This window comes from Penaeus chinensis, chromosome 30 (genome assembly GCF_019202785.1).
Source record: "Penaeus chinensis breed Huanghai No. 1 chromosome 30, ASM1920278v2, whole genome shotgun sequence".
In the NCBI taxonomy this organism is placed as follows: Eukaryota; Metazoa; Arthropoda; class Malacostraca; order Decapoda; family Penaeidae; genus Penaeus; species Penaeus chinensis.
The window spans coordinates 10,432,544-10,445,043 of NC_061848.1; the positions used below are offsets into that span (position 1 = coordinate 10,432,544).

A 12,500-nucleotide genomic window follows, 5' to 3' on the forward strand; every position below is an offset into this window, starting at 1 on the left:
TCAATAGAGTTCTTTTTAACCGAAAGTATTTTTCTTATTTCTCTCCCTAGGGACACTCTATGATATCAACGTCCTGTGTTCTTAATTTGTTCTATATTTTAGATATACCTATTTCTCTCTCCCACATCTAGATTCTCTTATGTACGGATATTATCTGTTTCTCAAATATGTTTACCAATACCTTCTTCAAATATACTTTCTTGTTCATTTAAATTTAATGGGACCATACACATCCAAAGGTGCTTTTAGCCCATTGCCGCCGGGGAAAATGAATAAAAAATGGGGAAAATGCTGTGCTCATTTTTTATATTTTTGTGACATGTCTCTGTACATAGATGGCTTTGCTTAGCCACAAAGGAGTCAATTAGTAGAACTCGTGACCTTACGTGATTTGAATTGGCGGCAAAACTTATTTTTTACTAGTGATATGAATATCGATGGTGTTAGTTTCATTATAAACATTATAATGACTATAATGTTATAAATATTACTAACAGCAAAATAAGATAACGTAAAATATTTTCGTAAATCAATGAAAAGGGGGAACTGTCGAGACAGGCAGTACTCATAACTGGCTCATTGTTGATTTAGTACAAGTGTAGCCATTCATGTGTTAAAACAATTAAACAAGTAAACTCACAGTAGGCATGACACGGACGTATGTGCCATGCACGTCGGCAATGGGTTAGACCAATTGCCCAAGAAAGGCGTCTATTAAATATGTTATTAATTTAAACTTCCATCTAAAATATAAGCTTATGTTCTTGATGAACGTTTAAACTAACTTCGGTTAACTGGTCTGTGGATACCATTGGATTTGCATGCCCTGAAATATTTGTTACTGAAGTGTATTTTGCTTACCTTGTGTTTAGCAGAAGCAAGATGCTTATTTATGGAAGATTTCACGATTTCTGATTTGCAGACGCAGAAGTATTTACCGTTGGGCTGCAGCGTGAGCGTCCCATCTTGCAAAGCCTGTGCAACTTCACTCTGTGGGGCTAGCATACTGTGGGTCATTTTCCTTGTTTTCTCCAAGTGGTTCTGTGCACGGAAGAATATATATCTGTTTGAAATTATTTACTTATGATACCTACCAGTTTGTCTCAGTATCTGCACACACACACACACACACACACGCACACACACACACACACACTCGCACACACACACACACACACACACACACACACACACACACACACACACACACACACACACACACATCTCACAAGAACCTACTGTGTTCGAATCCTTCCCAGGGCGGCTTGGTCCACGTACAGCTTGCCTAGACACCTGTCACTCAGGAAAATATAAACTATTTTACCGTAGGGCTGAAGGAAACGAATATATTACCTTCCAGTTGAATAAATATAAAGCCAGCTTAAATGCACAATGTATATTTTTTTTTTACAAACTTGTATACTGGATTTGTCTTACCTTTTCTAAGTGTTTGTTTGAAGTAAGGTGTTTCTTTATGGAAGTTTTCATGAGCTCTGCATTGCAGACGCAAAGATATTTGCCGTTCGGTTGCAGCGTGCACGTTCCATCTTGCAAAGCCTGCAACTATATGGGATACATGCACACACACACACACACACACACACACACACACACACACACACACACATATGTATCTGTATATATATGTATGTATACACATATGTTTATGTATAAGACTCATACACACGCAAGAAAAAGACTCACAGTGCTTGAGGTCTCTTTGCAATGAATATGTCATTGAGCATCTACATCTTCCGTTCACGAAAAAAATGAATATATTGTGCAACAACAAAAATATAATATAGCAACATATTATCTTTAAATAAACATGTATTAGAACAGTATGTAAATAAAAGTATATACATATGTATATGTATATAAATGAATAAATGTATATATGTATTCATATATGTCTATGTACACACTCACACACACACACACACACACATATATATATATATATATATATATATAGACACACATATATATATACACACATATATGTGCACATATATATGCATATGTATATGTCTGTACATACATATATACATATTTGTATACATTATATATACATATATATATATATATATATATATATATATATATATGTGTGTGTGTGTGTGTGTGTGTGTGTGTGTGTGTGTGTGTGTGTGTATGTGTGTGTGTGTGTGTGTGTGTGTGTGTGTGTGTTTGTATATATATACATATATATGTATACACATATGTTTATACATATGCATATGTATATATATAATATATATGTAAATATATATACATTTATATATATATATATGTAATTGTTATTGTCATTATCATTATCATTGCTATTATCATTAATTTTATTTCAGGAACGGTTTCATCACCCCTTATTTTAATATGCCATTTCTCTTTGTGTTTTGCTTTGTTTTCTTACCTTTTCTAAGTGTCTTTTAGAAGCAAGGTGTCTCTTAATGGAAGCTTTCAAGAGCTCTGTATTACAGACGCAGAGATATTTGCCGTTTGGTTGCAGCGTGCAGGTTCCATCTTGCAAAGCTTGTGCTACATCAATCTGTGCAAACGGTTCAGCAAAACGTTTTCTCTTTTTTTTTATACCAGTCTGCTTTTTCTATTTGTCTGAGCATATATATATCTGTCTATATATGATGACATAATTGCTTATACTTACACTTGTAGCCATAATGCCGTTGATAAGTTGTCTTTTCTATAATTCGAGATCTTTAACGGTGCCTTCACAGCGCCGGTCTCGTCGCGTTGCCACCCGAAGGCATTCTGAACAGGATGCGGGGGGGGGGAGGATACGTATATCTCGTGTCTGTTTTTTTAATGCGCGCACACACACACACGTACACACACACACACACACACACACACACACACACACACACATATGTATATACATATATATATGTAAATATATATATACATATATATATATATATATATATATATATATATATATATAATAAATATGTGTATGTATGTTTGTGTGTGTTTGTTTGTGTGTGCGTGTGTTTGTTTGTGTGTGTACATATATAATCAAGTAGATCTCTTGTGTGTTCCAAACCATAAAACATTAATTTATATTATGTACTTTCCTTTAGAATAATACTTTACTTATAGCGCATTGCAAGTTGTTATTGCATAAAACACTAACACTAATGTGCTTTGATTCCCCTCGGTGTCCTTGAGGAGAACACAGAGCTCTCTCTCTCTCTCTCTCTTTGCATCTATCATCCTCTCTCTCTCGCTATCTGTCTTGATCTCTCTCTCTCTCTCTCTCTCTCTCTCTCTCTCTCCCTCGCTATCTGTCTTGTTCTCTCTCTCTCTCTCTTTGCATCTATCATGCTCTCTCTCTCGCTATCTGTCTTGATCTCTCTCTCTCTCTCTCTCACTCTTTCCATCTATCATCCTCTCTCTCTCTCCCTGTCTCTGTCTCTCTCTCTCTCTTTCCATTTATCATCCTCTCTCTCTCTCCCTGCCTCTGTCTTGATCTTTCTCTCTCTCTTTCCTTCTATCATCCTCTCCCTGTATCTGTCTTGATCTTTGTCTCCCTGTCTCTCTCTCTCTCTTTCCATCTATCATCCTTTCTCTCTCTTTCTCTGTCTCTGTCTTGATCTTTCTCTCTCTCTCTCTCTCTCTCATAAAGTTTTCAAAATTTGCACATTCGACATTTTCCTTCAGATTACAGACAAAATTAGAAGTGTGAAATCCCTAATACACTGAGCCAAAACCAAGTATTTTAGAAATAAGTTATCTAGCCAACTTGCAATTTGTCAGTAATATGGTAACGAGGCGATCGTATTGATTTTTTTATATTTGTGTTACAATACCATGTTTCTAAAATTAAGGGAAGTGACCATGGCGTGATACCTCATTTCCTCAAGGTCTTCTCATGACCAAGAGATTTTTACCTTTGCCTGGGTAGCATTTAGGGTGTCTGTTACCTGCATGGGAGGAGGCTGCCAACACGAATGAGGAATCAGAACCCATGTACAAGGCGTCTACGTGTTCTGTTGTTCAAGTGTATGGATGAATGTCAGTGTGTGTGCAAAAGAGAAGATAAATGCGCCCCTACAATATCCGTTTCGTGTTTTACTGTCGAGATTACTATTTTTATTTTTATTGGTTGTGTACTGGTCGTGTGCTAGTTCTGGAATTTAAACTAATCTATTTTTGATGCTTGCCTCTAATGTTTTAACAATCTTTACGTTTTATTTTTCTTCTTATTATGGTTAGCCATATAAAGAGACACACTGAAAAAATCGAGAATTATACCACCAAATGTGTCAGTGCATGTCAAAACACAGCTAAGAAAGAAAGTGAAGATATGAAGTCAGCAGCTGCTAGTAAAAACATATCTGATCTTTATAAACTTATCAAGAGTTGGAGGAGTTAAATCTCCGAAGGTAACCTACTCCAAAGCCTGTAAATAGCAGTAAAAGAGCACCTAGAAAACTTAGATGTAGACGATCGACTTCTATACACTTTTGCAGGTTGATAAAAAATATGCATAAACTTCCTTTACAATCTTGTATAAGACAAAATTCCTCAATATCACTACGATGCCCAATGTCCAAATTTAAGGAGCCAGGAGAAATTTAATAGAATTAATTGAACGATCAAGCAGTCATACACATGACTGCAGCAGATTACACGGGAGAACAATGCTGAAGATGTGTTAGAATAAAAGAAAATCATTTACAAATAAAGTCATCTTCACTTGGGAATGATGCCTGACTTAGATGAGACTGCCTGGGCCATATTCAATATTTGCAATTCAAATGTAATCTTTGAATCAAGGGTTACACCTAAGAGCTTCAGATTATCCACTGAAGTGATTAAGACTCCATGAATCAACAGACATGGATGCTGAGGCGACATGACAGACTCCTACCTTGGACTTGGTAGGATTTCATGCTCCACTGAGAGCGCCACGAATGAATCATCATCAGGTCTATAGAGGGACTGTCAGCTACTATTTGGCTGGGAAAATATGGTGAAAAAATGTGTGACGAATGTGTTGTGGCAGTGCATGCTATCCACACAAACATGCGGGCACTGACTGTGTCAGGCAGCACTATGCATTCAATCCATCATAGTCTACATCATCAATCACCTATTTAGTCACTAGCTAGACTAGCCAGGTTGCTTTATACAGGCCTGCAATTGGTGAATGAAACTGATGAATTCCGCGTGAAATATTGTAAGGCCTAGTTACCTACCAGTTAATATTGCCCATTCCTTTCCCAACCATTTTTCTAGTGCCTGCAATTCTGCCGACTCCAAGATCCCCTCTTTCGATAAGTATTCGGGCTAGAACTGTTACCCGAGAACGACACCGTCTTGCCAGACCTGCCAGCCTTCCTCACTATTGTCCAAAAATCAACTGATTATAGACTGCTATCAAAAGACCATCTTAGATTGCTTTCAATATCGCTTGAACTCATATTAGACACCTTGTACTATACTATGCCTAACAAAGAATACGAATACAAGATCCAAGAGATGGCGCTGCGAACCGTATTTCATCAAGCGTTTAGCAGACGACACATGTTTAGGTGAAAAGGTGCTTCAAAGTGTACCTTTGAGACTGATTTTTTAATGTCAACATATCTTTTTTTTTAGTCGATGAAAAATATGTCAGGTTGTATACAAGCATAGTGGTTACTCTTTATAAATTTATTATTAGTAAACAGATGCAAAACTTTACTAATAATGAATTAGTATAAAGCTACAGAGTATTATATACTCTGCATAATAGGTAGTTCACAAGCTAAATTTCAAAGAGTGTATACATTATTTGAGTATGAATTTCACAGGTTCAGCATTGTCTAAAGGAGGCCAGCTGAGGGCGAAGATGCTGTTTCTTGAACAATAACTCCAGAACTTGATACAGTTGGTGAGTCAATTGCAAAATTCAGATAGTTTTGATTTTGAATGGATATTGAAGTTTAATTTAAAATTTACACTCTCCAAACGTATTATATATGATTACTAACATATTTTGCAATGCACATACACATGTATATAGAGCTAGACTGACATATTGTTATTATCATTATCATTATCATTATCATTATTATCATTATTATCATTATTATCATTATCATTATCATTATCATTATCATTATCATTATCATTATCATTATCATTATCATTATCATTATTATCATTATCATTATCGTTATCATTATCATTATCATTATCATTATTATTATTATTATTTATATACCATTATGATGTTCATATAATTTATATTCGTGGTAAAGTAAATGACTGGAGTGCATTCTTATAAAAAGAGGATTCTCAATTGGATGAATTTAACTATTTATATTTCAACAATGCAATATCTTGTGATAGCCTGATAACATTAGAGCAATATTCATATGTCTTCAGTTTAATATTAGTTTAACATAGGCTCCTTTAATCAAGGAAAAGGAAAAAAAAAAAAGTTAAGGCATCAATTTTGATTAATATATACAGAACACGATTAAACAGATGAAAGAAAATATTGAAAAAATGTACACAAATGATTAAAAATGTTTCCAAATAATTAAGTGGCTATGGCAAGGATTTCTTCAAAGCCCAGATTATATTAACTCATACAAGTCGGATGGAATGCAGGTATGGTAATGGAGAGCGTGCATTTTTCAATAGCATTATATTTCAAAAGTGCCAGAGTTTATACATGTTTGCATAAACAATCACGTTTCCATCTTCTCGTCTTTTACGCTAATGGCTTCGGAGAATGAAGTGCAAAGCTGGTTGGAATGAGTTTGCTTTTAAAATTCTTAAACAAAAGGCAACAAGAGTTTGCAAGTGTCGTGTTTGGTACAATGAAAAAAACGGATTATATGATATAACAAAGGATAACATGGAGGAATATGGAAAAACAAACAAAACAGCTCAGTATGCAAGGATTTTTATGTTCTACCCTAGTATTAATGCTGATACTCTTAAAATTATTATTTTAGATCGCATTACTAAATTACAGGTCGTTTTCCCAAATGCGTTCTATGTGATCAAGATACAACAAACAAAAGTGTTTATTCAAAGTTTGACATTTCGGAAAAGTCAACATATATTCGTAATGAGAATAAGGTTCATTATTTTTAATGACACATTAGGTAAAATCTAAGGAAATATGATATAGAGATAAATGAAAATACGGTATGGTGGGCTCACATACAGCAGTTCTATATAAAAAAAAAAAAAAACAGACTGCAGTGCACCTTCGCCTTGCTCCTAAGTTAATTGATAAGCACATCTAACAAAGTATTATAAAATGCGAGTATATCTTCCTACTCCTATTTAGTAGGAGTGCGGCAGCATATATGAGTACACATATTGCATTAGGAAGCTCATAGCCTATGGTGCCATGAGCATAACCATATTCATTGAAAAGTTTATAACTTCTTTGATAGGGTCAATTCTTATCAAATCAATCATTTTCAAGAGAATAGGTGTGCCATCAATGCAAATAACTGCTCAGATCTAAAGGGTTTTTATTCATGGATTTAGACATGGAAATTAGTTGGATCCAAGCACTTAGCTCTATGTGTTGAAGGATGGTTCATATATATTAAAAGTCTGCAGACTCTCTGGAATGATGTGCAACGTAATTATGACTTTAAATATATGTTCACAATTAGGCTAAACCAGGATTACCTTGGAAACTAGTTAGTGTAATCAGAAATGCTGGGGGTAATAGCGACACTCCAGCAGCACCAAAATTTGGAAATTTATTCAAAACTACAACGAGTAACCAACAAAAATCAATAACCAGTAACAGCATTGATGATTTCTCACCTATATTAGAATTGTTGAGAAAGAGAGAAACAGTTGACCTGAATTTAAAAACGCCTGGAAATACTCATAACGTAACTAATGATAAAGACGAAACAGACTAATGTTTGGATAATATAATGCCAATAGATGAGAGGTATTAAATAATTTCTTTGCTTCATTTAACACATATGAAAATGACACTCTTATCAGTCATAATTCAGAAGTCAATGCTGATCATTTCAGTAACTTCTCCATCACATAATCCACATGAATCTGAAGAGGATATGGATGATCCTGACGATAATGATGATAGCAACCACTTTGTAGACGTTTCAACAAAACTAGAGGAAAATTCTTGGACATATATCGATGGCTATGTCTCTCATGTGATGTTTAAAAATAATGAATGTGACCGATGACAGTTTCAAATCCTTGCTGGCAATAGAGTATATGATTATTAAAGTAATCCTTAATTGCACAAAAAAGATTGTGTATGATGCAAGCCAAGGAATGATTGACACTGTTACAAAATGTTAGAATGTATTTCAAAACTATGTTAATTATCATATTGATCAAGAAAAAGTTGAAACAAATGTGATACAAAATATAAAGGAACATGTGACATTTTATTTAGACAAAAAACATGAAATTAAAACACCGTTAAAAAAAAAAAAAAAAAAAAATCTACAAAAATGTATATAAAAAAGACAAATAAAGGATAGTTATTTGTTGAAAAGAAGTTTCTCACAATTAGAAATACTACAAGGAATATAATTTTTGTTTTTCTTTTTTTGTGTGTGTTTCCAGTGCCAGGCCGAAATAACGTTCATCTAAGGTACATAATATCACTTCAAAAAATATTATGGTATTTTTTTCTTCTTAATTCATTGCAAGTTTATGTTTTATGTAATTTCCTCATCATATTTTATTGTAAACATGATTTATTATATTTTGTTCTTTATGGTTGGGCTTTTCTATATTTTACTGATAGCTTACTGTTATGTTTTTTTCTGAATGGTTTGGCTATTTTATTAATTTCATAACATAATGTTTGGACTACATTTTTGTTTTCCTTTATTTTTACTTTTTTTTGTGAATCCCTACATTCATTGTGAAAGAAAACTCAACAATAAGATTATTGTTGAATTTTCTTTCATAATGAATATGGGGATTATTTTAATAAAGAAAGCACTTTCCTATTTATTTCGTTCGTTTTTTATTAATTTTTTTTTCAAAGCATACTTTTTTTTCTTTTCGTTTCAAGCTTTTAACTTTGCATGGTGTTGTTAATAATTTACATGCCATGTTTTATGAGGTAACTATAACATAAAAAAACTGTTTTTAAACCATTTTACTTACAAAATAAACTATGGACACATTTACTGATTTTCCTTTACCTCCAGTATTGTTATCTGCAATAAGAAATATAACTATTATATATATATATAAAATATATATATATATATATATATATATATATATATATATAACTGCTTAAACAAATATATAGATAAGTATTTTTTTCCGTAAAAAATACATGAAAAAATATTATTTGCAAAGCAGTTGATTAAAAGTCATGTATGTTATTACGAGTTGGCAACTTCAGAGCGCACAGACGGGATGAGCGCTGTTCTATCTTTCGTATAGAGTCTTTGGACCAGCCCAGCACAGGCACTCAGAACCAATCAAAACCTAGATTACACGATGGCCAATCAAAACTAAACATCGCTCGTCGTGTGTGTGTAGCAAAATCTGGAAACAAATGCATATTTAAATCCCATTCTTACTCTCAGTGAATAAGAATATCTCGATATGAATTATCAACTGTAAACACGATTTTTCATTATAAGCATATTTTCATCAATTGCAGAAGCTACGTGAGGCGGGCTACTTGGCGCCAGTATCATTTTGATGGGAGAATGCTGTAATATCTAAACCATATCATTTAATTTAATAAACTTTATAACCGAGTCATAGGGACAAAAATCAAATAATTCAGGTGAATGATTTGATTTTTGTCAATAAACTACACACATATAAGTATACAAAATAAGTCGCATTCTAAGATATTTCAGCTCAAAAATACCAGAAGCAATTAGAATATTCGATATATACGTATCCCTCTCCTTCCGGATCAGTAGCCTTTAGCAAAATGACGATCATGGTACTGCTAAAGGCACTGTTAAAAAATCTTGGATTACAGAAAATACAACTCATCAATGGCATTATGACTACGAGCGTAAGTAGAACAATAATAGAGAAATCGGTTTTAGAATATAATTACTTCCTTCCCCCCTACGGTAATGTATTCTACTTCTTACTAAGTGGCAGGCGTCCAGGCACCAGGCCGTCCTGGGATGGATTCGACACCGTAGGTTCTTCTGAAATATATACGTGTGCGCGCGAGACAATCAGATGTAAATAAGTCTAAACAGATATATATTCTTCCGTGCACAGAACTACTTGGAGAAATAAGGAAAATAGCCTACAGTGTGATAGCCCCACAGGGTGAAGTTGCACAGGCTTTGCAAGATGGGACGCTCACGCTGCAACCAAACGGCAAATACCTCTGCGTCTGCAAATCATATATCATGAGATCTTACATAAAGAAACACCATGATTCTGATAAACGCAAGGTAAGGAAAACACACTTCATTAACAAACATTTCAGGGCATGTAATTCCGAAGGTATTCCCAGACTTGCATAGTCACCAAGGGGTCTGTTATTAGTCCTACCTATCTCACCTGTTTACCCTTTTCTTGATTTTTGGGAAGTGCCTTTTGTATAATTTCATTGTCGTTAATGTTACCGAGACTTTAATAACAATTGAATAATCATAATATCAATAAGAATAATAACATAATTGATAGTAATAGAAAGAAAAACACATTTTCCGCCACATCAAGGAATGGGGAAATCAGGACCTGTCTGATTAATTTAAACTTTCATCTAGAACATAAGCTTAAGTTATTGATGAGAGTTTAAACTAACAACAGATTTAATAAACGCTTTATCGAGCAACTAGCCTGAGAACACCTTTGGACGTACGTGGCCCCATTTGTGAAATTCAAATTGGCAAGAAAGTATGTTTGAAGAAGGTATTAGTAAACATTTAAGAAATATAAAATATGTGAATATGATAAAACTTGTTGTATGAGATTAAAAAATATATATCGTTTCAAAATATGAAAAAAAAACTTAGAAAACAGGACGATGATAGCATAAGAAAAAAAATAAAAGTCATTAGTTTATCTGTTAATGTATAGCATGTCCACATTAACATCAGGTAATATATTATTTTCTCTAACAGGTGGCTACACAGAAACATCCCAAAGAGACAAAAAGAATAAAGGTATTTTTTCACTATAATAATAATTGTACATATTGTGTTGCTTTTGCCTAATTCTAATAAACCCCTGTTGCCACATAGGAATTCATTACCTCGGGCCCAAGGTTTGTGTTTCTATCCAAGGGTTGGGTTTTAATGCTAGTCGTTTTATGCAGTACCACCGAAATTGTGTGACCCCAGCTGACCGACAGGTGAGTGTGAGCAGTTAGTCCGTGGGGCACAGGAGTGGTAATCTTTTAGACCTTTTATTGCCGTGATGTGTGAGGGGTGAATAATGTCCATCCATCGCGCCAATGGGTTCTTCTGACCACCGTAGTCTAGCTTGTGAGATCCAACTGGAATTTCCAGTACCAGATTTTACCCTAACTAGACAAATCTTCTTAAAGTTTTCTAGAATGAATTGGGATGGTGTCTACCATGCTTTTGATAGCATTGCTTGGCGAGATGTATAATGCTACTTGTCTTGTTAATGCTCTGTATATGTTATTGTTGGAAATCATAACAAGGTTTGTACCCAGCAAAACTCTTAAATCTCGTTCACATGATAAAGCATGGTTTAATGAAGGATGTCACCAGGCTTATACTGCTTACAATCCCAGGTCTGCAAACCGCACTCGTCGTTGTTGGAAGAATTATGTTTACTGGTAAAATACAGCAACTAAAGTATAAGGAGGCTAAATCTGAATATAATGCTCAAGAAGTTCTCTCAGAAGCGTCACAGCCTCATAAATGGTGGTCAACACTTAAGGTATCTCTGGTTGGTGTTGAGTCCTCCATTCCTCCCTTAATAAAGCCTGATGGTAGTGTTTCAATTGAGAAAGCTATCTTGCTAGCAAAATGTTTGAATTCAAAACAAAGTTTAGAAGATATTGAATTTCTTTTTTCATGTCACCCATTACCATGCTTTAATTAATTTGCCTTCAGGTCCTCTGAAATCAAGTATCTGTTATCAGAACCAGACGAATATGATGGAGTAGACCCTAATGACTTGTTTCCTTTGATAAAAAAAAGGTCAATTAGCCCCTAGATTAGTTGTAATCTTACGCCTCTTAGTTCGTCAATGGTTGAATTTTAGAACGCTGGGTAGTATTGGGGTGTTCATATTAATGGTAGTTTTAGCTCGTAATCCCGTGTGTCTTCTAAGGTTCCTCAGGATATTGTTCTTGGCCCTTTGCTTTTCATTTTATATACAAGCTGTATATGGTCCGAGATTACTAATAAAATGTTAGCATATGCTGATGATACTTCTCTCTATGCTGATATCTTTTCCGGCAACCAGGGAAATAGAAGCTGACAGTCTTGCTGTAGATCTGATGATAATTCAATCGTGGTGCTCTCGCTGGGGATGAAATTAAATCCTAC

General features: G+C 34.4%; 1 protein-coding gene across 2 annotated transcripts in view; it reads right to left on the bottom strand.

Moving 5' to 3' along the window:
- The window catches only part of LOC125041106, an 8,129-nt gene extending 5,365 nt beyond the window's left edge, over positions 1 to 2,764 (bottom strand). Inside the window, exons 1-5 of one of the 2 annotated variants that reach the window (XM_047635867.1) lie at positions 2,666 to 2,764; positions 2,414 to 2,548; positions 1,438 to 1,563; positions 1,240 to 1,293; positions 862 to 1,041 (exon numbers count right to left, since the gene is read on the bottom strand). In XM_047635867.1, the coding sequence (XP_047491823.1) occupies positions 862 to 1,041; positions 1,240 to 1,293; positions 1,438 to 1,563; positions 2,414 to 2,548; positions 2,666 to 2,677 (507 nt within the window). In that variant the 5' untranslated portion in view covers positions 2,678 to 2,764. The remainder of the gene's footprint in view (positions 1 to 861; positions 1,042 to 1,239; positions 1,294 to 1,437; positions 1,564 to 2,413; positions 2,549 to 2,665) is intronic. The other variant, XM_047635868.1, reaches the window with a different exon arrangement.
- Between the last annotated feature and the right edge of the window lie 9,736 nt (positions 2,765 to 12,500).